Source organism: Astatotilapia calliptera, chromosome 13 (assembly GCF_964374335.1).
Source record: "Astatotilapia calliptera chromosome 13, fAstCal68.1, whole genome shotgun sequence".
NCBI classification, from domain to species: Eukaryota; Metazoa; Chordata; class Actinopteri; order Cichliformes; family Cichlidae; genus Astatotilapia; species Astatotilapia calliptera.
Window position 1 is genome coordinate 12,078,398 of NC_137434.1, and position 26,928 is coordinate 12,105,325.

Genomic DNA, 26,928 nt, shown 5'->3' on the forward strand with positions numbered 1-26,928 from the left:
GCTGTTTATGTTTTTAAACCCATTTTGCACAGAGAGGCATTTTTTTTTTACAAATGTATTGATAGCAATGTTGAATATTATTACACAGGAAAAAAAACAACTACATGTTAAATAATTACACCTTGATACCTCTGCCTTTCTAAATGGAGGGACAGTAACTGCATGTTTATATGCAAGCATGTAAAACCTGAAGATAGAGACAAAATACTGTTAATCTGACTATCTGCCATTCTGCAATTCCTCTCATGTAAGCAATAACGTGGCGCACAGCTGACGTGAAAAAAGGCAAGTAGCTTTAACATTGCACGAAGAACTCTGTATTCCTTGTCCACAGTAAATGCAAAAAAATAGTTTTAAAAAATCTCCGTTTTCGGTGATTCGAAACGCCGTTTACGTGTGGACGAAACAGCTGTGTTTTCAAAAAATACCCGTGTAGGTGTGGACGTAGCGTAAAAGAGTTAGTTTATTTTATTACTACCTGCAGATTACTTGTATTTGCTTAATTGTTTACTAAATGTTTGAGGTGTGAAATAAACCGCAATTGAGCAAAATATGGGTGTGTGTGGTTGGAGGATGTGTTAGTGCGTGCGTGTGGGCGCGCGCGCGAGGCGTGGGCGCGAACATTTTTCTGTAAAACAAAGGGGGGCCCAGCGAAAAAGGTTTGGGAACCACTGATTTATGCAATCTGTATGAGTCCTGCTGTACAATGAAGATGATATCCTGAGTACAAATATATACTGAATAAAAAAGGCTGTCTCCGTCTACCATGGAAAGGTGATTCCTGTATCACGGACCTGTGACAATATCATTCGAAAACATCACATTATTCTGTGAACAAACAAGACCAACGCACATATGATGTGCACAGCGCTCAAATTATCAAGAAAAAAAAAATTAAATATCAAAAACATTTATTCTGGGTGCCAGCAGGATAGCGGTAATGAAGCTGGGACAGCAGGCGACGTACAGGTAACAAACGTCGCAGACCTCTTGGGCCCCTCCCATCCTCTGAGCAGCTGAGTTCACGGCGCAAGTGGAGAAATCTACACGTAACGAATATGGCTGCTGCAGTCGGGATGAGGACGTCGAGCTGTCCAACTAGAGGACTTAACTGTCCGTGGATGGTGTTTTCTGTAATTATACTCAACATTATCAATGGAGCTGTTGCAGCGCCAGAGTCAGGGCTTTGGACAATAACTGTTGTTAATGTGAGTATCTTCCTAAAAACGCTGAATACTCTGGATAACTGCAGCACCCTTAGCTAGCGTTAGCTACATTATCCTTGTTATGGTAACTCGCTGACAGCTGTGAATGTGGTGAGAGGCTTGTAACTCACACTAACGGTATCTCTTTAGCCTTTCTTAGCCAGTCTTTATAAACCGTGATAAACGAAAGAGCAGAGAAATGTTTTGCATAATTAGCCGTTAGCCATGCCAAGAACTGTTAATAATAATTAGGTACTTCAAGGGTAGCAGTCAACTAGCTGACTGGTTATAGTTTAACAGACTAAAGTGAAAATCCCAAAAGCTTATTTTCTTTTTGTCTGCCACTGTCTCTGGACTAAAACCTGCGAGTTTAGGTTGTGTGTGTTCAGGTTATGTCACACATTGTAACATATAAAAACATTCTTAAAGTCGATCTTCAGTCAGGTGCTTGTACAGTTCACTCCCTCTTTTTGTTTATTAATGATAAGGCACAGCTCCTACAGTTAGCCCACAGAGACGTGTATAGCTCAATAATCAATAATTTACATGCTAAGACGTTTCAGTTTCCACTCTGTTATCCTCTTTCCAGTAGCAGTAAAACCTGCATTTGCAGGTTCATTCTGAATAGGTGACAGGTCAGACAGCTAGAAAAACACACTTATGGTTAATATTTCTTATATTAATAATATTTTTTATATTATAATATAAGGTTCTTTTTCCACTTTGCAAAGACACAGAGTCCAGCTTGTTTGGATCCGAGAGATCAAAAGAGTACCAATGATCAGTTAGTTTGCCTAACTAAATTGATCAGTATGAAAAATAATAATAAATAAATGTATTACTCCATAGACCTCAAGAGCATTGCTGTTAAGGAAATCAATGTATAAAGACACTGATGTTGAACTAAAAGGTAAGTCATGACTTAAAAAAAAAATTACTCATAACCTGTTACCCAAAGTGCTTCCTTTTTTTTGTGTTACGTCATCACGTCTTCATGTTTCAGTCTGGCCATTTGACTGTCCTGAGGAGGTGGACGTCACTATTCACTGGCTTTTGAAATACTACCCCTGTCACAACGAATACAACAATATTGAAGTAAGCAAAAAATGCTTCCTGTCATACCATCTGCGTTGAGTTGATAGTTTCTTTTTTTAACTTTATTTTAATTATCCTTTTTTAAAAACGTATTTGTATACATGCGGAATAAAAGGGGACTCCTTCAAATTTTCAAGACATGCAGCACTAAATATTTACTTAAAAAAATTCCATGTGGTACAGAAAACAAAGTACACTAAACAAAACCCCCCAAAAATGGGGGTATGGGCTGTCATAGTCAAAACATCAACGGAAAATAAAATGGGTCAACACTGCAGTGCAATGTGTGTTTTCAATTTTTCCCAGAATGCACTACATTTTACTTTTTCATAGTCTTTAATCTGTATAAACATGTTTCTCTGTTGATATTAGTTGTATTTTAATTGTTGTATAGCGCTCTGTGTAAAGCACTGTATGAATTAACTATAGTTTCTTAAACTGTCGGTCAATTCTGTACACTCCAGATCTTGACTTATAGCCATCCATGGCCCCATAATGAGAGATTCTTTGCAAAGCCAATGCATTGTTATAGTCTAATTTGCCCCCATACGCTTTTTTTTTTTTAGTAAATATTTATAACATTTGGGTAATTTTAAATCCGTTTTTCCCTAGGTAGAAAGTCAGGCATATAGATTCAATATTGTGGCACAGAATCTCCCCCAGTGTACTGTGAACAGTGTCCCAGAACAGTTTAAGGATGGGACAGCTTCAGGATGCATGAAAGTGATTAAATCCCATTATTTGAGTGGTGCACTGGTCTGTCTCGTGCCTTGCTTGTTTCTGATTGGTGAATTGTGACCGTCTTTGTCTGTAGGAGATGTATAAGAGGCCAGGCCTGATTCCTGAGAAGAATCTGGATCCAAACCCAAAGGTACCAGGGGAGCACATCGAACACAAACACGGTCCCATTGTATGTAGCAATGGGCTGCCCTTCCCGATGCTCAAAGTGGGTTTGCTATGTTGGTGTCACCACAGCCGTATTCTTAACGATGTTGTTGTTTTTAGTTCTTCAACATCCTGCAACTGTGTTTCTTTTCAGAAAGCAAAGGCAGATCCACATGTGTCCTCTGCGTTTGAAGTAAGAACCCGCAAATGATCTTTGATTTTAAGGTTAATTATTACATATGTTTTCATAAGTAATAAATGCTGGATTCCTTTAATCCTGCAGGATAAAAATGACATAAAATGGATTGCCGAGGAGTATGACACCAGCAGTGCTACGAAGAACAGCAGTGTGAAAATCAGAGACCACGTCATAGCCACCACTTGGAAGGATGGCCCTTACCTGCTAGTCGTTAAGATCGAGTCTAGTAAACCAGAAGCCAACTGGAGTTTAACAGGTGAGACTTTTTAAAACTACTAAATATGAGCATCTTGTAATTGTGGGCAGCTTGGGTAGGGTGGGTCATCTACCTGTCAGAGGGTCGGTGGACCAATTCTCTGGCTGCTCAAGCCTACATGTCATAGTATCTTTGGGCAAGACAGTGAAGGCCGAGTTGCCCCCGATACATCCATTGGAGTGTGTGTGAATTTTAGAAAGTGCTTAGGTACAGAATATAGTGCTTGTATGAATGTGTGTGAGACTGTGTGAATGCAGCTTATAGTAAAAAGCATTTACATTTTTTTTTACCTTTCCTTTTTTAAACTGCATTAATTCAGTCGCCCTCCTATCTCATACACGCAGAGCTTTTTAGCTGACACTGAAGTGTCAGATTTCAGGATCTGCAGCAACCACAAACAAATTCTTAAAGTGGCAGTTGATGTAATCCCAGGTGAATGCCGGATTTTGATCTCATATCCTGGAGCCTTTTCTACTGAGAGGTTCATATGTGTTTTAGTTTTACTTTCTATCGCGCTCCGTCTTTTTTTCCTTTTTCCTGCAGCAGGGCTCTTTGTTTTGTTTGCTAGAGTTTCTACAATCTCTCTTCTTGTTTTTCTTTGTGTCATTTGTGCTACCTGGAGAAAACTGCCGATAGCCACAGAGTGAGACGAAGGCGCTTGTCCTGTTTTGGCTGGACTGACGTAATTTTCCTGGGAAATTTTATTCCCATTGGTAGACATAAGTGCACAGGGAAAGTGAAGCTTTAAAGCAACCAGGCTGAAGACTGAGCCGCTACATTGTGCAATCAGAATTTAGATCATAATGAAAACTTGCCTTTTGTCTGTTTAATATGCTCGGGAAAAGTGTCTTGCATCATTAGTCTAATGTCTGGATTTTGGTTTTGCAGTTAATGTGGTAATGAAGGGCAGCCACGGCTACATTTCTGTCACAGAATGGCCTCTCATGATTGTAAGTAGATGACTTTAGAAATAAGTGATTGCAATTTATGTGATTTATTGGCCACTTGCTGACTTTACTCCCTTTAATAATATGTTCCCTTAATTATTTGCTGTCTCCAGTGGAATGATAAGACTCTTTTGTGTTTGTGTGTGTTTTAAATTAACTCATTATATACTCAGTTATTAGATGTAGTCTTATATTAAGATGACAGTTTAGGTAAACTGCAAGAAAACGTGCAGAAACTCCTACAACCATTTCATTAAATGTGATTTTTAAATCATTTGTTTTTTAAGATTTACAATCCTGAAGTGACCTAAAACTGACAGGCTTTAAAGGCTAATCCCTGAGTGTCTGTTTGCAGTTCTACATGGTGATGTGCGTCGTGTACATCCTGTACGCCCTGTTATGGTTTCTCTGGGCGGCCTGCTATTGGAAAGATCTCCTAAGGATCCAGTTTTGGATAGCAGGGGTCATATTCCTCGGCATGGTGGAGAAGGCCGTCTTCTGCGCCGAATACGAAAACACCAATACTGTCGGCTCCGCCTGTGAGTGTTTATAGACGGTCACAAGAGTTCTCTTCTTCTCTCATGTCAGACAGTAAGTTGTATTTTTTTTCAACATATTTACTTTACTTTAGCTCCAGGTTTGCTGATCTTTGCTGAGTTGGTCTCTGCCTTCAAGAGGACTTTGGCTCGTTTACTCGTCATTATCGTCAGCCTTGGCTATGGCATCGTGAAGTATGTTAAAATCTATACACACAGCAACTTGTAGAATAATTGAAACCCCTCCTTAAGTTAAATAAAATGGGGAAAAAAAACACCATTTTTGGGGGGGTTGTTTTTCTTTTAGACCTCGATTGGGGACAGTGATGCACAGAGTAGTTGGGCTTGGCATCCTCTACTTGGCCTTTGCTAGCATTGAGGGTGTCCTGAGGATTACAGGGGTGAGTTGTGATCTTTGATTACTTTGATTTAAGTCAGAATAGCCTTTGCAAACGCCAATAATAACATTTAGCAATTAGAAATTTAAAAGGTTTAAAGTCCTACATTTAAATTGTTTATTTTACCAAAGATATGAGCTGAGCTCGTACAGTTAACATTGTAATTTGCTCTCATGCTGTATTTTTTAATGAAGTAAACTTGTCGTCACAATTTCTGTATTTTCTTGTTGCGCACCAAATATCAAGGGTCGAGACAATGGCCGCGCTCTCATCACAGCAATTGTTCTGGCTATGTTTGACTCCTGCGCCATCTGGTTCATATCCTTCCAGTGTATTCCTCACCAGCACAAATATCAATAGCAACTGGAGTGTCCCAACATAAGAAAATGGGCACGTTTGTTGGTGTATTTGAGTGATTTTGAATGTTCTTGGCTTGTTGGTTGGATTATTTATTTTCCCCTTTGCACTTGGGTGGATGGTTTTATGTTTCAGTTGCAGTGCTGCTTTCCTATCTGTAATTCCCCCCCCCCCCCCCCCCCCCCCCCCTTCACATCTTTCTCCTCTTCCTTGTGTCCTCTGCTCCCGCTCTGTTATCCCTTCTAGGCAAAAGACTCTGACTTGGCTCTGCTGGCCAACATTCCCCTGGCTCTGCTTGACTCTTCTTTATGCTGGTGGATATCCTTTTGTGCACCTACAGCCTTTCCTCGTGCGGTTCTCCTCTGCTCCTCACTTCCTACACATGAACCAATATTAGATCAGGAAATTGTGGTCTCCCTCTGTCCTGTTCCTTCACCAGATCATTAGCAGCTGAAATACAGCTTCACACAAAGACGTCTTGGGTCTCAGTTGAAACAGCCCTGCTTTAATCATTCATTCTGTGGTGAAATTTGTAGCAATGCATTGTTTTCTGGTTGATGATTTAACTTCTTCTAAATCTTTACTGCTGCTTTCCTTGCATAATTAATGACAGTTTGTATTATTTACATTTTTCAACAGTCTCAGTCTACATTGGTAGAAATGATTGATTTTTGCATGCCCGTCCACCAGACTTTCCAGATTGTGCTGTTAAAAGGTTTTTATCAGCATGGGTGCAACTAGTGTGGGGGATAAAATCTGGATAAAATCATTTGTCATAACTCCTTGAGTGCTTTTTGTAAACACAAGAGAAGACACAAACCAGTCGTGGAGTGTCCTTTGTGCACTGCCTTTGTTGACAAGAGACACTCGCTGCAATTAGACAGGCTGACCACGGACTACCAGCAGACTGTCAACATGTTACCACTGCTGGACCATAATTTAAGCTTTAGTGAGAACAAAGCAGTCAGAGAAAGAAGTTAGTTTAGGATTGCCTCTATCATAAGACACGGCATCGGTGCTACATTGCACACTTGATCTTTTCCAGGGCGGCTCACAGATCCTAAAAAACATCCATGACATAACCTGTGGCATGTTTTCTCTCCTTTGGTGGTTATCGGATATGTTACATGGTCAGCAGTAGCATGCATATATGTCTTGCAGTATTTAAACAGGTGATATAGATCAGCTATTTGTAATGATTTTGAATTAAAGTGCATTAAAGTTTTGTGGTGTTTTGTTGGGGCTGAACAAGTTTTAGAGTCCCACCCTGTCACCCTGAACATTGTTATTGAGTGGAACATATATACCCACTGCTCAAACATTGCAGCCAAGAAATACAAATTTCTCAATGAACAGGAGTTATGAGTTAGAGGGAATATTTTGATATGGGTCTATAAAGGTTTTTGGAAAATTAATGGTATAGTATGGCTTTACATTTTTGTTTTTATGTGAAACAACTGATAAACTGTAAATGGGGAAAGAGAAAAACCCCACCAAAAATGCAGATCTGTCAAAACATTAGACACCTTCATAAATAAATAAACAACTTGACTCTTTAACTCTTTGTAAATTGGCTGCTAAAATCCAGGGACATTAAAACCGTTAACATCCTCTTCCACATCTTTGTGCTTAAAGATCTTTGCAAAATGCATTTTACAACAATGACGATTAATAGGCTTTTTTAAGCAGAGGCAAAATCTCACACTTTATCACAACCTTTCCTGTGCTTACGTCATATTAGCATCCAGGTGTACTCCACTGGCGGAACTGCATGTGATTGCAGCATGTAATCACTATTATCTAATGCGTGGTGTATTTGTACAGTTTCTGTGTAATGGCTGCCATGTGTTTACCTTGACTGCCACTAACATTTTTGTCAGCTTGGCACAAACCATCAAGACTCTGAAACTGAGGAGAAACCCTGTCAAGCTGTCACTCTACAGGCACTTTACAAACACATTAATATTTGCTGTCATTGGTAAGTCCTGCAGCTACATTTTCACTGCACCAGTTATTTGTATTTTCATCGACATGCCAAAGAGTTTCACACCTTGCCCTCTACACCCTCAGCTTCCATCATTTTCATGGGTTGGACGGCAAAAAAATTGCGATTAGTAGAATGCCAGTCTGTGAGTGTGGTTTGGATTACTGAGCAATAATAGCATTTTTTTTTTTTTTAATGAATGTTTAATGTTGACATTTTATTGAAAACCGAGCCTGTTTTTGTCTAAAGGATTGGATTGAGTTGTGGGTAGAAGATGCTTTCTGGAGGTTCCTGTTCTCTGTCATTCTGCTCGTCATAATGTTCTTATGGAGACCGTCTGCAAACAACCAAAGGCAAGTAATTTATTAAGACTCTTCAATTCATCAACATAAACTAAACTGGGCATGCATTTAAAACTTTTAATTTCAATATCCACAGGTACGCTTTCACACCTCTCATAGATGACTCTGATGATGAGGAGATTGAGGAGTTTATCGCATCTACAAACCTTGGTAAAGTTAGATCATGAGGGCATTACTTGTAACCAGAAAACTGCACATCTCAGTCTATGTTTACTTTTTAAAAATGTTTTCTCCTTAGTATTTTTTTTTTCTTTTCTTATTGGCAGCTGATGGTATAAAGTTGAGAGCGACTAAAAATGAGACAAATGGTACAGTGAAGCCTGCAGAAACAAACCCAGTAAGTAACACAGACAAGTTTTTGGTAATTGGTTAAATAATTATGTTTCATTCAACTTTTAATAAGAATACCTACCTCTGAGGAAATGCAGCTGACCAAATGTCACATTTGCAGAGGGCCTGCAGAGGGCAGTATTTCATTTCAATTCATTTCCATTTAAAAGTGCTTTGTTATTGGCGCCATAGTATCTTAAAACAATACTCCCAGAGCATTAAAAAACAATTTTTTAATAAACTAAAGAAACAAAAATAGAAGAATAAAATAACACAAAATCACTGAGTATTCTCAATAAATTAGCGTACGTTATGTGTATGTGTGTGTCCAGGTCATCCACTGCTTGTGGGACGTTTTTATCCTCCGTCTCCTAGGAGAGTTGTAATTTTAAGATATTGTTTAATTTAATGAAATTTGGAATTTATAGAACTGAACTAGGTAAAATCGGTGTTCCTTACCTTATTGAAAGATTTGCAGGAAGTTCATCTCGGCTTCAGCCTCACCTGTCAGGGATCACATGTTCTGTTTTCTTTCGGTTGCCATGACTTTTTGTGTCGACCTGTTTCTGTTGCCAGTTTGTGGTCACTGATCTGTCTCTGCTTTCTATCACTGACGGTCAACAGATATTTTGCCAATTCATAATCTCTGTTTTAGGCCAGATAGTGCTTTAATCTGCTTCAGCTTTTAGTTTCTTCTTTCCAATATTTCAGATAAGTTTCTTTGCAATGTGTTATAACTTGGTTTACTCTGACTGGTGTTTGGACAGCAGTGTTTCTGTGAAACTAATTAGGGTGTCTATCCTGGTCTCATCTGGTTTTGAAGGGAGGGTGTCTTGTGGGCTGGATTTAAGTTTGTTAATTATCAGTGAGTATCTGCCAAAATCAACAGGCTGTAAAATGTTGCTGCAGAAGTCTGCATGTAGAAATTCTGTTGGGTCTTCATCCCTCAGCTCAGTGGGTACAGCTCTAATGACTGAATGGACCTCATATGTCACTACCATACAACACAATGGGCAGTGTGACACTGTCAGATATTTTAAGCCAGATCTTAATTGGAATTTGAAGCTTATAAAATCGTACTGTAACACTGTAAATTGGTAAATCTAAATGTAAAGGTATAAAATATAAAAGGAAAAAAATCCAAGCTACATACATGTAAGAATACAAGAAAAACACATCTGTATAAACAACTGTTCAGGACCTTAGGAAATAAACATATGTGAATTTAGCAGTAGAAAACTAGTTTACATTCATGATTTCAGACATAAAAATAGCACAGCCCTAAATCTCCCAGAACTAATTTTGGTTAATGACATGCTCAATATCTTGTTGTTTCATTTGGTGTAATTTTTTCCCTAAATTTTCTTTCATGTTTATTTAAAATTTGATTATACTTGAGCCATAAGGTTGGCTTGTTTGGTTGGCAAGGCTTTTCATTTGGTATTTTTGTCTTTTTGGTGATAATTTGGTGCTTTATTAGGCTTTTGTTTTTGCTTTAAAAGGTCAGCTTTAACAGCTGCCTTATGAAAATATTGCATTGATATCATCAGTGGCCGTACATATACTGTCTGATCAAAATACCATAATGATTTTGGTCATACATTGATATGGCATTTATGAGATGAGGTTCAGCTTGATGAATTGGTCTCCACTGTTTGGGTTGCTTCTGTAAGGAGGGTTTAATTTATACAGCTTACTGGGCTCCCTTTACTTGTCACCCATTTAACCTGAGAGTCTAAAGAACCCCTTTATTTCCCTGTGGTCTGATAGTGGAGGGATCCGGGTTAGTGAGTTAAAGTGGTTTAGATGGGAGCTGGCTGATTTGCTAAACAGGCGAAACTGACCAAAAACAGTTACTTTCTTGCAGGTCAGAAGCGTCAGATTCACTTTACATTTACTTTGTTTAACTTTGTGCAGGATGAAGACTTGAAATGGGTCGAGGATAATATTCCTACCTCTCTAACTGATGTGTAAGTATCCAGTGAAACCTTTTCAAAGGTCTTTTCACTCACAGTGTGTTTGTTCTAAGAGGTTCTTTTTATCCTTTTATATCACAACAGAGCTCTACCGATCCTGCTCGACTCAGATGAGGTATGAACAACATGGATTTGTACAAAAGATGATTTACTTTTTTTTTTTTTAACCAGAGATGTGTTAGTCTAGATATATAGACCCTGTAGTTGAAATAAAGGGCCCACTGTTTGAAATGTGCTATGAATTTGGAGAAATATAGTTGAATGAGGTGCTTGACAGGCATAGGAGCGGTTGGTAAGAAAGGTGAGGCTCAGCAAAATGATAATGTACAAAAGCATGTTTTCTTTCAGGGGATTACTGTGAAAATGTCTAGTTTTTTTATCGAGTGTCTATTGTTTCTCAGGAAATCATGACAACCAAGTATGAAATGTCAAAGCTGGAATGAAGCACAGTGTTTCCAACCATCTGCTGACAAGGAAGGAAAACGGCAGCTGTACCTGACTGTGTAACAGGGTTTTACAACGTTTGGATGGTGGTGGAGTGCCATTTTCAGGGGATCCTCCTGATTGGCCGCTACCTCACAAGGTGGTGCAAGCCACAGTTTTAGGGGGACCTTGGCTGATTCCTGTCAGCTTCTTAAGGACTCTACCAGAGGAAAACCTACGTTTTTTTTTTTTTGACTGAACACCCGGCTCACCATTTCCCTCATATAATCACTTTTTCCAAAGAGAACAGTTTCATGTTTTTCCTCCAGAGCTGTATTTATTTTTGCTATGTTTAAACACATTTGTTTTACCAATGGGCCTCATACATTAACATACACACAAATATATGTTAAGTCTTCCTGAGAACATCTAGTGTATTATTAGTGAGGTTTAAGAAGTCAGATAATTATATTTTAAAAAAAAGACACAAAGCTTTTTTTCAACAATTAACTAAGAAGGAAATACGTGAGCTATTATAAGCCAGAAGCAAGAAAATATATTGGGTAAGTGGATTATTTAAAGATAAAGATTAAATAAATTTGTTCATATGCACTTTTTAAGATCAATACCGTGCCTACATGTGGTTCTTGTATGAGGCCCTAGTAGCTTCCATTAATTGAGAACAGCATGTGTGAAAACAGTTGATGTCTTAAACTGAAATTAGCAGACATACAAAGTCCTCATGAATGAGTATGAGAGATGACGCACAAGCAAGTCCTTTGAATAATTTGAGTTAGATGTGAGTTATGACAATAGTGGGAAATTAGGGTTTAGTGTCATATTTTGATTCTACTGTACAGGTGTGGGTGGGCAGGTTCTATCTTTTGAATGGGAAGCAGTATGCTGCGTGTATGCTTCTATGGAACTAAGTGATTTCATTATTTATTTGTGTTTCAAGTGGACTTATATGTTAAAGTGTTTGTCCTGAAATCCTTCATGTTTGCAATGTGTGCTTCCATCCCCCCCCCCCCCCCCTATTTTTTTTTTTTTTTTTTTTTTTTTGTTTGGATTATTTGGATCTTGCACTATCTTAACATTTGCCTTCTTTGCTGATAAAATCATCTTCTTGGCTTCACAGACACCTTAATAACATTTGTGTTCTTTTATGTTTTGGTCTTAATATATTGATGTACTATATATTTTTTGAAAATGCCTGGCCTGATTTTGGCAGCGTCATTTTGAAGTTGGAGCACTGTCGTCTTAGTGTGTGCGTGCTGTGTCAAGTAGATGTAACAGCAGGATTTGTATTTTTGTCTTTCTAGGCCATTCCCATTATAACACAGCAGCTGAATTATGCACACACTGACCACCTCATTGGATTTATATTGTCACCGTTCCTTGTTAATTCCTTTTTGTATTGCCTGTAAACCTGGAATAATTGTGCTTATGAGGGCAAGCGAGCCTTCGGTTATATAAACCTGCAGACACCTGCAGTGGACCTTTGATTATTTGTACAGATGGCTTTTGGCTTATTCCTGTTATTTCATAATTCCACAGGTGGGGAGATGTCTGGATAATATGCTTCGCTTTTTTTTCCTTTTTCTTTTAATGGGTATTAAGTATAACTTGAGCTTGAACTCTTCCAACCAGGGGTTTTCTTCTCACTTACTTTCCAAGAAGTACGTACACTTGGATCAAATCAGATTTAAATTTGGGATATTGTTTTCTGATCTATGACTTTCAGTGTTTGGCAATTAAAGGATTCAATTTTACAATTTCTGTGAATTTGTTGCATCATATAAAATGTTTTTTCTAGGCTGTTTTGAAAGTGTGTTATTAAAGAGGACCAGTGAGTATATGTTTAAATAGATAAATTTCTCTTTTAACAGGTCTTAAAAAGGAAAGCGATAAGTCTACTGTAGGTGCTGCTGCTTCTTTGGTAGATTGTAAAACCAGAGACAAATAGAGCATGTCCTCATCATATTAACAGCCAGGTGCAAGGGAACAGCCAAAATAACTGTCACTGACAGCATTACATCACTTCTATAACCCTGTTATGTTTTCTGTCTAAGTTATTTTAACACTGTTCTCTATGTTCAAGTCAGAAAAAGCACAGGGATCTTCAGTTTGCACATACACAGACAGACAGAAAGTGCACACTTTTTCAATTGTAAGGTTTCATGTAGTTAAAATGGTCTGAAATATAAATACATTTTAAATACACCATCAGATGAACTACAAAACATGAAATACTCTGTCACTGTTGATTTAGCAAAAATTAAGATAAAATGTAGAAGCAGTGTGTATAAAAAAACTATAGCCCATGATTCAGTAGCTTGTAGAACCACTTTAGCAGCAATAACTTGAAGTTTCATTCTTTTTTACAACATTGCTTATGAATGCCTGCTAACTTCAGTTCATGAGGTTTGCAGCATTTTGATTCTTTTTCAGCCGTCCTGGTGGAGATTTGCTTCTGTGCTTGGAATCATTGTGCTGTTGCACAACCTAGTTAGAGCTGCGTTTTAGCTGTCGGACAGAAAGGCTCGCGTTTGACTCCAGAATACTCTGGTATACAAGTGAGTTCATAGTCGAGTCAATGACTGCAAGGTGCCCTGGTCCTGTGGCTTAAAAAATCATCACTCCTTCCCCACAGTGCATAACAATTGGTATGAAATGTTTGTCCTGATAAGCTGTTTTTGATACGACTTTGCAAACCATAAGTCTGTTGACATGTTCCATTTAGAAAGAAGAGACTTTCTCCTGTTAACTCTTGCAAAAATTCTATATTTTGTTCAGTCTTTTTCTAATTGTACTGTCATGAAATTAAAGATTTAGCATGCTAACTGAGGACTGTAGAATCTGAGATGTAGCTCAGGGCTTGGAGTTTCTCAAATGTCTCTGATCAGTGAACAGTCTGAACTTAGGGTAAATATCCTGGGATGACCTCTCCTGTGAAGATTGGCTGCTGTCTTGGCACAGCTGAACGTGTTCTACTTGTGAGTGATGTTTCTCACTGTATAATGAAAGGCTTTGTTTGGAAATCGCCTTATAACCCTTCCGTGATTGATGGGCACCTACAATTGTTTGTTTAAGATCTAGGTGATGTCTTTCATCCTTGGCATCACGTTAACAAACGCCTGAATGCTCCAGACCTGCAAACTGCCAAAACTGACATTTTAATGGAGGTGCTCACACTTGCTGATGATCAGTTAATCGAGTCTAGTTGATTTCCAGCACCTGGTTCTTTCTTACCTTCTTAATTCATATTGGAACAGTAAGACTTTGTTTAGTTTTTCATACACTGATCTGTGTTCCAGTTTATTTTTTGTTAAATAAATAATGAAAGTGTAATATGTCATATTTTTCTGTAGTTCATCTGAGGTTGTTCATCTGAGAATGTACCTGCTAAGGACCAGTTTATTTTCATTATACCCTCATACGTAAAACCTTAGAATTGAAAGAGGGTATATTTTCTTTTTACCGTGATTGTAAGTTATAGATTTACTCCCCAAATGAAAGATGGTGCAGGTGACACAAGTGACATTTCAGCTAACCTGTTAAAAAAAAAAAGTAGAGCAAAACACCTTTATGGATTGATCCACTATTAACATTTAATGTTTAATGTCCATTAAGCCATCCATCATTTACAGAGATGACTGCTAGTAAAGTGGTCGTTGTGAGAATTAATTTTATTTATATAGTGCCAATTCACAGCAACAGTTGCTTCAAGGCACTTTGTATTGGAAGTTAAAGACCCTACAGTAATGCAGAGAAAACCCTAACAATCAGATGACCCAAGTGCTTTGGTGACAGTGAGAAGGAAAAACGTCCTTTTATCAGGAAGAAACCTGCAGCAGAACGAGGCTCAGGGAGTGTCTGCCATCTGCTGTGACTAGTTAAGGGTGATGGGAGGAAGAACCAAAGAGAACTAAAGTCAACCTTTTTTTTCTGTGACTATATGAATGAACTCTCCATTCTGTCTGCCCCGGGGACCGTCCCCTTCTGTACATTTTTGATATTACTCTCCTGAAAATGGCTTGTAGCTCAGTGCTCTCCAGCTGTCTCTGGCAATATCCCTCTGCCGGAGAATGGATGAAACGTATAAACATCAAACAGCCTGAGCTCCACACTGAAACAAAGGCTGCAATGTAAGAGCTCCTGGTACATTACCAAAGGAAATTACGCCAGCTATTAAGGCGCATTGTCATTTTCAAAGCAGTGCGTATCATTGAGGCATGTGTTTTGAGTCTCACTATCCACTCTTGCCTCGAAGCATGTAGCCTAGCTTTTTTTGGCCCCTTTTATTGCGATGTAAACCCCCTGGATGCAGACATAAGAGGAGGACAGGAGAAGTTAAGAGAACACATGTGGTAAGCATTAATCTTTTTTGTTTTGCTTTTCCTTTATCAAATAGACACACTGAGATGCATTTTGAAGATGTGACAGTTGCTGTTGCTTCTACTAAAGTCAAATAAAAACACTATGAGACTTCCTTTGTTTCTAAGACATGTTGGAAATACTTGTATGATGTGTACTGCCTGTGAACTTCTGCTCCAGGGGTTATGTTATTGAACACACATTCTTCTTCTCGAATCTTTCATCTCTTCATTCAGAAAGCGTTTTATAGCCATCCAAGCTTCATTTTTCAGCTATGTATGGGTTTGCCTTTCAGTGATTAAAACCCCCCCCACAATGGTTGTTGAATGAAAACAAGCACATTTGCAAAGCCATTTAAAAGCATTCTGCTCAGGATCAAGCGAGGTAGTCCTAACAAATACTGAAAAGTTGGACTGATTTTATTGCAGTTATGCCGAGGCAATTAAAATTCCAGATAAACTATGTATTACATTGGCAAGGTTGACAAATCATCATTGTTTTGGAGTATAATGAGAATACCTCTGGGTAACATACAGATTATGAGAAACAGGGGAAACAGACCAGGTACAGCACTGCAGCTACTGCTTAAAAATCTCCCTTAGTATTACAAAAGGTAAACAAAGCAAGCTAGTAAAAAAACCCCAATATACAGTATATGATTGAAGATAAACATGTGGCATACTGTTTCCTATATTGTAAAAAAAACTCAAAAAAACAGCAACAATTATCGCCAATAAATTAGAGCCACAGGAGCACTAATGTCAAAAAGGGATTTATCATCAGTTAAGCAAAGGCAGTGCATTAAATCTGCGGCCTGAGCTACACAAACATTAACTATAGTGGCCATACAGAAAGCAACAGCAATGACAGCTATGGATCCCTCATTCTGCATTCATTATGCTGTTATTTAGATCTTATAAATGTAAATGCACTGAGCCAAGTATTGTCAATCATAGGCATACTGATACTATCTAAAGATGCAGCTACATTATAATTCTCCATTAATTTTTGGATTTATAAAATAGAGATTAAAAATCAGCTTTGTCGCCTTCTCACTCTTTTGGTAATTTTGGCTGTGACTGCTAATTCAGACAAACTGATTTCTGAAATAGGTTGAAGTAAACTTCCTACAGTTTTCAGTCTCTTTATCTTCCTCCTTTGCTCAGAAATTGTAAGGTGAAACCAGAATGTGGACCTGGGCCACATGCTTGGCCTGAAAGGTGCGGTCGCTGTACTCGGACATGTCCACGTCAACGCTGATCTCCTGTGGCCCGCGCAGCTGCTGGACCAGTATCAGCTCACCAGTCTGTCTGTCTGAGCGCTGCATAACAAAGATACTGCGTGAGTTTCCGCCCACTATGCCGAAACGCAGGCTGTCCGGGCCGGCGCGGCCGGGGACGGCAGCGGTCGCCATGCGGAAAAGCGTGGCGGGAGTCTTCAGGTTGGAGGGCAGAGACAGGTAGTGAAAGGACACAGTCTTGGGGGCCAGGTGGCAGGAACGGCTGTCCATGGGGCAGGGGTTTCTCTCACACTGACTGCAGGAAGGAAATACAGTAAATATTAAGAATTACTGGGCAAAGTGCTTTGGAGAAGTGAAACACACACATACATATACTCATTTCAATGTTTTTCTCTAGACATTGGCTGCATGTTTACTCCATTTCAGTCCAGTCCTTGTACCTGACCAAGCATAAAAAGGCTCCTAACTCCCAACTAAGTGTTGTGTCTACACATAACAGGCAACTTAGCAAAGAGACCATTTTAAATCTTTAGCTGCCCTGTCACCCTAGCAGCCTGTCACAAACCATTTCTTTAGCTGCATCTCCAAATTATGCCAAAGATAACGCAGTCTGGCAGGCATAACATAACATAGTATTTTTGCACCAACTAGGTGATTCCCAAAGAGCTGAAGTTTTGGCATATCTCAGCATGGTTCTTAAAGAGTTCTTAAAAAATCTGAGGAAAATGGACAAGAAGGGACAGAGCTTAAAAACCTAGATTTACAGTATATGAAAGCTGGTTCCTTAAGAAATAGGAAAAAATCCAACAAAGACCTGACACGAGATCTGAGAAATGTATCTGGACTTTCAGTTTATTGAGATTATTGTATTTTCCAACATTTTGTTATATTATCTAAAAATTTCCAGAAGCTGTCTTATCAGTTGTTGGAGCTATGAGTGTCTATTTCCGCTATTCATTGCGCTGTGGGACCTAGCAACAATAACGTGGATTTAATATGCACGCTAACATCTGCACTTACACTGAATTCAATCTTTCATGAACCTAAAATGTGGTGAACATGAGCACGTAGAAAGGAACTGGGTCACAGCTACGCTCTCACTCGAATCTTTTCTTTTCTCTCTTGTTACAAGTATTTTCCTCAAACATTTCTCCTTCAGGTTTGCTGGCACCAGAGCACTATTTCACCACACTGATGGTTCAGTAGAAGCAAACAGAGCTTTGTTTCATGCACTTAAATGAAGCAGCTTGCTGATGGCTGGCAAATAAAACATATTGACATCCTACGTGGCTCCAAAGAAATAGGGAAAAAAAATGGTGCGGTTCTGCTGAGTGTGCATTTTCTATGTCACGAGGGAATTCATCACTCGCAAAAAGTAGTATGTGGGAAAACAAGTGCATTATTACAGCAGTAAATCCTTTCACCAGATTATTGAAACCAGAGACAAGAATAAAAGATGGATGTCTCCAGGTCTGAAAAGTGAAATCCAGTGTGTGGAAGTGCATTAAACGTGCTTCTTTTTAATGGCCACCAGGGCGATGACTCATTTGGTTGCAAAAGTAAGCATGGTTTCAAATTAAAAGAATATAATACTCTTTTCATTTATTAACTCAGTAACCCTTTTTCCTGATGGTCTCAATTACTATTTTCACATCTTATTTAACCCAGTCTTCTGGTTATTTGGGAAACTTTGGTCTCATTTAGAGTAAAATAAGTAAAATGTAATGGACACAACCCTTCCATATGAGTGTACAGTATCCTTCAGTACTCAGCCAGATCCACCCTTAGAATTTAAAGCCCTTAAGATCGGCTTTACTAAATGGGGCAAAATAGCATCTGACGCAATCCCCAAATAGCGCTCATAGGTGTGGTTAGTTTTAGGGCTGATCTACAAAAGTTGCCCTGTTCTCTAAACATAGTCAGTACATTTCAATATTGAAAAATAGGTGCGAGAAATAAGAAGCACTTTTTTGTGTTAAATATCGGCCCAATTAGGAGTAGATTATGCCCCACAAAAGTTAGAAAATCAGTTTGTGCCCCTGATTTAAATATTCTCCTTCCTATTTTTTGCACACTGAGTTCCTACCTCTTTACATGGAACCTTGTCACTGCGCTCTCTTTGTAATCTTTGTCGTTTTTTTATGCCAAAACCTAAGCATTAGTAAATCTGTCTCTAAAAGCCCATATTCCACAGACTGACATCACAGTGGCTATGTGCTTCTTCTCTGTACAGTCTATGGATAAAACTGAGTGAATGCATCCAGATGTTTCGCTCACTGGGACTACAGCAAGTACAGAAAGTCAAAGTTGGACCAGGAGGTTGGCTGGTAAACTGTGAACAGGCTTCGTATCCGTCTCACGGGCAGCCTTTAATTCATGTTCCCAAACTGTTTTTTAACTTGGCTGTTAGTGATGTGTCTGTGTTGCCAGACCTCAGCAGTTACCATAGAAATGTAATGTTATTTCTACCAATGGCAAACAGGTCCTGGACTGTATTAAACTCAGAGGCTGTAAGGCATTTCTCAAGTGTAGTTGTCAATAACAGACCTTTTTTTGTGTGTATTTTGACATCCTGTTGTGTATGCACGGCTACTGACACACCCTAAACAAAGCTACACAAAAGTTTACTTTTGCTATTCTTCCTGTTCAAAAGCCCGTAGTGCTCAACAGTTGGGTCTGATTTAGTTCCCAAGGAGTCATTTAAAAGATGGCTGTTCTCGCTAAGACGTGACAGATGTTTTTTTTTTTAACTAGTCACTGAAAAAACAAAGAAGACTAGTGGTTCACATTAGGATGCATCTACTTACAAGGCAGATGTCTTGACGTAGCTGATGTCGCCGTGAGAGTGGGGACACTCTGGATTGACGCACTGAAAGCCTCCTCCCATGTTGATACAAGTTGTCCCTCGGCTACAGTTGTGCTGTTGGCTTAAACATTCATCCACATCTGGAGGCCAAAACAGCAAAGGCATGTAAGAATGAGAAGCAGGGAGAGAAGCTTGCCAGGCCGACACCCTGCTTCCTGGTTACCACGGTGTGAGCAGGGGGTGCTCTGCTATTGGGGTTTTTTGTTTTTTTAAAGTTTGACTACCAGAAATGTCCTAAATATCCCTTCTACTGGGAAGGGGTGAGGTCATTCATTCCTTTGGAAAGCACGGTTACCTTCAGGGGTAACAATAAAAGTAGCAACGCAGACAAACAATTCTACAGAAAAACTAAAATCTCTGCTGCTCCGTATCCTTCTAAATCACAGGTATTCCTATCTGAGCTACTTATCCAGTGAGATCTGCAGCCGGGGCCCTGTGAATAAGCCTTTGTCCTGCGTTCCCCCTTGTCACTCACCCTCACAGCTCCGCCCATCTAGAAGCAACTTGTAACCGCTGGGGCAAGCGCAGTGGTACGAGCCTGGGACATTTACACACTCGTGGACGCACAGTTTCCCTCCTTGGTCCAGCCGGTACACTTCACACTCATTTACATCTGTCAATAAACAGAAAATAAATGCATGTACACACTGACTTTAAAACATGCATCATATAACAAGGTCAAAGAAATGTGCCTGCAAAAGTAACTCAGATGGGAGGACCTATTTGGAACATAGGTAACAGTATATTTGATATGGCTCGATGAGGGTAACTAAGACCTAAAGAGATGCTAATCAGCTCGTGACCTCTCAAGAGGATTATTTTGTTTGTCACAGACTGGCTCTACAGATTACTCTCATTTGCAACTGTATTAATCACCAGAGGAGTGAAGGATTCAGGTACTTTGTGGTATTTTCATCAGTAAATTCCATATAACATCTCTTTATGCCCCACGGAGATATCGTAGAGCAGGTCAGCAGCTCAAGGGAACGGCTCTGCGGCTGACCTTACCTCCCTATGAGGTGGAGAAAAGGAGAATTTCCCAACAGGGATCAATTAAGGTAGCACATAATTACAGCTCACCCTGACAGATACTATTGTCAGAGGTGCCACTCATGTGAAAGCCCGCATCGCAGCTGCAGTGCTGGGCTTGGTTCACTTGGGCACAGCGAGGTCTCCGGCTGAACGCTGGATCGTTCATGACACTCCACTCAGGGGGCGCTGTGATAGAAAAAAATTAATTATGAAATCGTAATGCCACCTAGGGTAAAGTCCCGAGTGACATGCTAATACAAACAAACCAAGGGACTCAGACATTCCTTCCATGGTACTGACCTGTCTGTGTTTGGTGCTGGCAGTGGGAGCCACTCCAGTTTTGGGGGCAAGTGCATTTGTACTGGTTGACCCCTTCCACACAGGTACCTCCATTCTGGCAGGGATTACTTGCACATTCGCTTACATCTGTGGATATAGGAGAGTATTAAATTAACTACAGTCAACGTGTTGAGAAATGTGCAACGTCTTCACTAGCCTCTGATCATTTTCATGGAGAAAATCCTTTACAAATATTTCCGTGGCTTCATTGAAACATGCCCAAACTGGTACTGCTGCGAATGCCTCTGATTGTGAGTAAGACTGTATCAGTGTCAGAAATGGCCATTAATATGAAAATCAAGGGGTGTGATTGGAGCCTGTCCCAGTTGAACATGAGATCAGGTACTGTACACCCTGGACAGGAAATCATTCTCTTACAAGGCTTACATGGAGAAACATCAATTAAGATTGGCTAATTTTGAACCTAACATGCTTGTCTCTGCACAGAAGTTGGAGTACCCAGAGAGAAACCACAGGGAGCACATCCAAACTCTGGTGGATGAAACCCAGAGTAGGAGATGGTGCTAACCCCTGCACCACTGTGCATGCTGAGCTACAAGCTGAGGATGCTTCAAAAACGTCCCAGCAGTTTAAATGTAGTCTTGAACCTGTATGATGTCAAAACAAGTGGATGCGTTACTCTGACTCTGTGTGATGTCAATAAAGTAATAAATACTAAAGGATATTGTGCATATGTTTGACAGAGTTAGCAGGATGGCATTGATTGTGGCGTTGTGACAGCACCACAATTTGCTCTGTCTCTTTAAATTAGGACACAAGTGGAAGATTGGCATGCCGTGCCTTATGAAGTCTAGTTGGCTCCGAAAGTTTTACAGATGTACACATTTTGAAGCAGACTGTGCTCTTTGAACCTCAGCACTGAGGCCACAGTATACAGGATAACAATCAGTTCCTCTAATTTTTATTTGGCTTGCCCAGGAGCAACCACAGGACCGTAACATGAAAAGGCCCACTGCACCATGCTAGATATTTTTAAACTCTTCTTAACTTTAAAGACTTTCAAACTCTATCAAGATCAATTTTTTGGTATGAGTATTTTAGGCATCAAATACGCTGGACTGAAAAGCACGAACTGGGATAATACTGTGCAGAGTTGGGCACTCTTGTGTTGTTTTAACCATGAATGTCAATAAACGTACGCACATGTTCAAATGTGCCACTTGGAATTTCTGGAGGAGAGCCACCGGTGCAGGCTGAAAGGGCTATCAAGAGCATGCTTGGCATACTTCTGTGCAATCAGACCATAGTGTGAGTATAATGACTGGACTTAACCCGGTGCAGTGGGGCTACTGTTGAAGAACCGAGGAAACATGAGCGAGGGCTGGGGGTGTCAACTTACAGTAGCCACACCAGTGCTGTCTGGCAATGATGGGTAGAAGCCTGCAGGGAAATGGACCCACAGTGGAATGTAGTACAGGTGTTTTTCTGTGTTCAGAGACATTTAATGCCATTTTAACGAGCGCTTCATTCAGCGTGCCGAGGAGCTCCACACACTCTGAAGAATGGCTCTTTTCTTTGCCTGTTATCTATGTGTACGAGGAACTCCATTGTGCTTTTTTCTTTCTGAGCTGATGTCTTTTTCAGCCAGTCAGTCATACAATGCTAAGACAGGGTCACCCTAAATAGATTTTTGTGGACATTTTTGCTCAACAGTGAATAACAAAGCAAATAAAACACAAACGGGAACTGATGTTTTTATATGGAAGAAAGATAAAACCATCCTTTAGCTGAACCGCGATGGCATTCTGCACCTGAAACTGGTCTAACTGGGAATTTGTGGGTAATAAATATCTTCTAATCTTAAAAGTCTATAGGGAAAGTGAAGCTCACCTTTACAGGTTACGTCAGCGCCGGTCCAGGTGCCATTTTCCCGGCAAACTCGCGTCGCAGAACCCACAAGGTGGTAGCCTGGGGAACAAGTGAAATGGACCTCGTGGCCAACAAAATACTTTGACCCGAACTTGGTTCCATGAGCAGGGGCTTCCAGGGAGGGGCAGGTGGTGGGTGCTGTGGGAGAAAAAAAAAGGGAACAAGAGGAAGGCTGGTCACATGTGGAATAAGCCTTCCAACATCCTCTGGCATTCTCTGCCTGAGGATATACACGTGTCTCTGGGCAGTGCAGAAACTTCATGGGAAAAGATTGTTCAATGCCTCATTTACAGTCATCGGGCAAAGGAACAGCCATTTTTATGAGTCAGAAGTGTACCAGCACTCAGATGTTATGCTATGTATCGTGCTCTGGAAGGTATGATGTATAATACCCTAATAGTATATAATTACATTACATAATCATAGGAATGGATTACATTTTTAACTTTCATGAGATTTATGTTCTTCTTAAAACTTGAGGAATTGTGGGAAAACTGTCTCCTTTTCTTTTTGTTCCTAAACTGAAAACATTTCAGTTTCTAAGTCACACTTGGTCAGACTGAGTTGTGTACAGATAATGATTGTATTATTACAACAGCTAGTCCCCCCCCCCCCCCCCCCCCATTGTGCTGTTTTCTGATCAGTTTCTGTGTGATATAGCACATAGGCATCACTCAGTGATGATGTTAACTCGATCCAGAATTTGACATTTTTTGGTTTTATCTCAGTCTAAGCATTTAAAGTTGGTGTTGTGATATTTCTTCCTTCCTTTTTTATTTTGCTGAACCTTTACTGCTGTAAATGCAAAACAGCTTCTTTCTGTCCTGCCAAGTATTCTTCACAGAGCTATGAACTGCGCTGGTCCATCACTAGCAAATTGGTGTCAGTGTCTGTTGCCAAATAACACAATTCCACAAATCCACTTCCCCTGTCAAGTACCCAGTGCTGTAACTGAGATGGCCTTGAAGTGCTAGAAGAAAAGTATAATTCCATAATACAAGAAAGTATGTCTGGCTCTCCACTGTCACTCACTCAAGAGGAAAAATCAAGTTAAAGAAAACAAACTTTCTAAAATGTTTGAAATTTGATACTCTGGAATTTTCTCCTGACTTTAACATAAAAGTGCGCTGCTGAATTATAAACAAAACAAAAAACATAACAACAGCAGTCATATCATGCATGCATATGAAACTTTATACAGCATGACATGCAAATGAAAGGACTTTAGTGGCATTATGGGATAAATGCTGCCCTACTTATAGTAACCAACCACATACCGTACTCTGTGTTTAAGTGGCTGGTGGGGCATTTGGACATCTTTCCTGTGGTTTAAACAGTCATTTATCAGGTATGTTAACTTTGAAGCATAATAGATGTGTAATAGTTGGTAAAAAAAAAAAAGAAAAAAAAAAAGAAAAAAAAAAGAAAGAAATGCAAGTTTTATTAAATCTGTTTTGAGTCTGATTTTAATCAATTTCTAAGTACATAATTTTAATATCTGGCTCCTGATTTTAGTCAGTGTTGAGACTGGTAATTTGTTTACTGAACACAAATGTATATGTCTCAGATTTGGTTCAGTCTACTTCATTTACAAGCAATTCTTCAACAAGAGATATGAACACTTGCAATCCATGTAAAGATGGCACTGCCTGCAGCATGTCCAGAGGAGGCCGTCAGGTGAAAAAGGAAGGTTTCACAGGACTGTGAAGCCCTATGGAAAACTATGTACACCATTACTGCTACCATGGGAATTAAGAGGGTATTTGATCAGCCTATCAGATGTACTGATTAACCATGTGTAACCACCTATATAAAAGCAGAAGTTTTGGCAGCTTGCTGGTTTGGACCATTCAGCTATGTGTTAATACAATTCCACAATCTTACCAAGATTGAACATGCCAACAAACCCTTAGGTCAGACTGTGTAATGCTGAGAGAAACTGCAGAAAACCCAAGTGCTACAACTCATAAATTGGTTAGGATGTTTAGGAACAACCCACCAAGGCCCTGCCATGAACTGAAAACAACTGGAAGACCAGCATCAGTGTCCTCAGCGAAGAAGAGTGGTCAAATATTCAGCCAGAATAACTCCAGAAGCTTACTGCTGGTCAAAAGCATTTGGTTGTGGTGCAATTCACTAAGGGACAGTTAAAAAAAATATTAATAGGTATGTATTTATACATATTTTTTATTTATATTTAATTTTTGTCTATGATAGAACAAAAAAAAACCACATTTGTAATAATGAATATTCGTTGGTTAAATTCCACTTAACTACTCCAATAAGAGGTCCCTGCATTGCCATGTCCAGCTGAATCGCTTGACTTTAGCTGAGCCATTGTTAACGTTATGATTTATAGTGCTTTTTTCTTCTATGTCTAAATGTTATGATGATGATTCTGCTAATTCTGATAGCACTGTTCCTGTTTATCACTCACCAGACGACTGGTCTGCTTGAGGTAACTTGGAGACAGAGTTCTGAAGCGCTGCCAGTTTTGACTTCATGATCCTCAGCCCCTCGTTAAACCGCATCTCCTGGCCTTTCAGAAACTTCTCCATCTGACGAAGCACCCCAACCACCTGGTGCTTATCCATGCATGTCTGTTAATAACGAATGAAGACTGTGAGCAGAATAAAGACTCCTGGAAAAATCGAATGACTTGCCAGCAAAAACTGAGTGCAGGATGAAAGGTTACTTCAGTTTAATGGTTATAAAACGTAATACCTGAGTGATGAATAAACATTATTGTGCAGCTGTGGAGAATGAAGTAATTTAGATTAAACCCATGTTATTGGTGGACAAACAGTTATTATAGTCACAAAGCATTTTCACGGATACTAAAATATGTTATGCAACACTATGAAAACATTTATTTGAGATATTTTTACTATACCTGATGATAAGCGCCAAACTGTTTTTTATTTCACCCAAAACTATTGCTTTCTACTAGAATATATTCACTTATACCTCACAGCACTCTCCCTCACCCCTTTTCACTCTTATAACACAACTCTAGAGAAAGACACAGCTGGGCTAAAGCTGTGTGGCAGATGTCAGTGGGACCTAAGTCCAAAATGCTGTTCCTCTGTATATTTTGCATGGCGGTAGGAAGGCACATGCTCATTGGATAATCCCGAATGGGCAGACTCAAAATAGCATGGGTGCCACAGGCTGTTACTTTGGAGGGAACACTTGTCAAGCCATTACAAAGTTCCCCACAGAAAGTGCCGCTAATCCTTTTAGGAGGGTTTATTAATCACATGCTTACATTGGAACACCTCTGGGCAGCATACCTTAAATTCCTGCACTGGAATTCACAGGGCTTCGTGCAATAACAACAAAGTTCAATACATTGAAATGCATGGTGTACAGAGCTCGGACCTGTGCAGCACTAAGACTGGCCCCTGCTCTGTTATGTGCCTCAGGCAGAAAACAGGGGAAATGCCACCAGCTGACAAGACATGAGAAGATTCAATTGATTTTTTCCCAATTAAAAAACACGACGTAGATTTAATATTACACTAAAATACACGGTGGTCGAAAACCTTCCAACCGCACAAACTAATAAGGAAAAAAAGAAAACAACAACAACATTTTTGTGTCATTGTATGGATAGTTAAATTTGATTCTAATCATTTTGTTTCTGAAAGATGTATGAAGATTTTTACAGCATTCAATGAGATTTTGCGATGGGATTATTGACCCAGTTTTCTCAGGCATAAAACTCTCAGCAAACTTCTGGACGCGCGTAAAGTAAATTGTTCCTACCTGAACGGTGCCATGACCACTGTGGATGGCTGTCAAACACAGCAAAAGCAAACACCTGCATCGGAAAGACAGTGCCATCGCAGAAACTGCAGCCAAGTTAACAGGCTACCGTTTCCTATTGCTGTTCTCAGATATTTAACAGGCTTCCTTTTAGGCTATTGGATGCCCCCAGAATAGTGGAGAAGTTCCGTCTACTCGTTTGAAGAGTGTGGAAGATGTTCATCAGGTGCCTGAGACAGAGATGCGCCCGCGTCTCTATATCTGGGGTCTTGGAAAGTTTCGCCTCTGAGCTCTGCACGCCACCTAGGCTTCCTGCAGCAGGAATCCCTCCCACCGAGACACAGCCAAACACTTTTCTTTCTTTACCTCTCTCATCCCATCATACAACATTATCTGTGCATTTGGCAAATTGCACGATCATAGTTAGACTTTTATATTTAGTTATAGCCTCGTAAAGATTATT

At 39.7% G+C, this 26,928-nt stretch overlaps 2 protein-coding genes and 1 long non-coding RNA gene across 6 annotated transcripts; 1 reads left to right on the forward strand and 2 right to left on the reverse strand.

The window, feature by feature from the left end:
* The first annotated feature begins 714 nt into the window (after positions 1-714).
* Positions 715-12,728, forward strand: tmem87b (transmembrane protein 87B). Of its 3 annotated transcripts, none has more exons than XM_080287543.1 (19): positions 715-1,208; positions 2,055-2,115; positions 2,209-2,300; positions 3,115-3,171; positions 3,340-3,378; positions 3,469-3,640; positions 4,529-4,590; positions 4,943-5,126; positions 5,219-5,318; positions 5,431-5,524; positions 6,125-6,196; positions 7,748-7,856; positions 7,949-8,007; positions 8,112-8,215; positions 8,301-8,374; positions 8,491-8,561; positions 10,472-10,524; positions 10,615-10,645; positions 10,932-12,728. In XM_080287543.1, the coding sequence occupies exons 1-19, from the start codon at positions 1,059-1,061 to the stop codon at positions 10,971-10,973; spliced, it is 1,626 nt and encodes a 541-aa protein (XP_080143669.1). In that variant the 5' UTR covers positions 715-1,058; the 3' UTR covers positions 10,974-12,728. The 3 variants fall into 3 exon arrangements, with proteins under 3 accessions (XP_080143669.1, XP_026046078.1, XP_080143670.1); XM_026190293.2 differs by having other exon boundaries at positions 716-1,208; positions 3,115-3,246; XM_080287544.1 differs by lacking the exon at positions 2,055-2,115 and having other exon boundaries at positions 1,053-1,208; positions 3,115-3,246.
* LOC145419549 (uncharacterized) lies at positions 8,630-9,353 on the reverse strand. The gene is made up of 3 exons (XR_013900834.1): positions 9,014-9,353; positions 8,864-8,925; positions 8,630-8,680 (listed from the first exon to the last, which is right to left on the reverse strand). It is a non-coding gene; the product is annotated as an uncharacterized LOC145419549 (long non-coding RNA).
* Positions 12,729-15,731: 3,003 nt separating the features above from the next.
* fbln7 (fibulin 7) lies at positions 15,732-26,802 on the reverse strand. Of its 2 annotated transcripts, XM_026191093.2 has the most exons (8): positions 26,466-26,797; positions 25,135-25,297; positions 22,659-22,835; positions 20,769-20,894; positions 20,517-20,654; positions 19,912-20,049; positions 19,378-19,516; positions 15,732-16,865 (listed from the first exon to the last, which is right to left on the reverse strand). In XM_026191093.2, exons 1-8 carry the CDS (start codon positions 26,541-26,543, stop codon positions 16,493-16,495), a joined length of 1,332 nt encoding a protein of 443 aa, XP_026046878.1. In that variant the 5' UTR covers positions 26,544-26,797; the 3' UTR covers positions 15,732-16,492. The 2 variants fall into 2 exon arrangements, with proteins under 2 accessions (XP_026046878.1, XP_080143671.1); XM_080287545.1 differs by lacking the exon at positions 20,517-20,654 and having other exon boundaries at positions 26,466-26,802.
* Between the last annotated feature and the right edge of the window lie 126 nt (positions 26,803-26,928).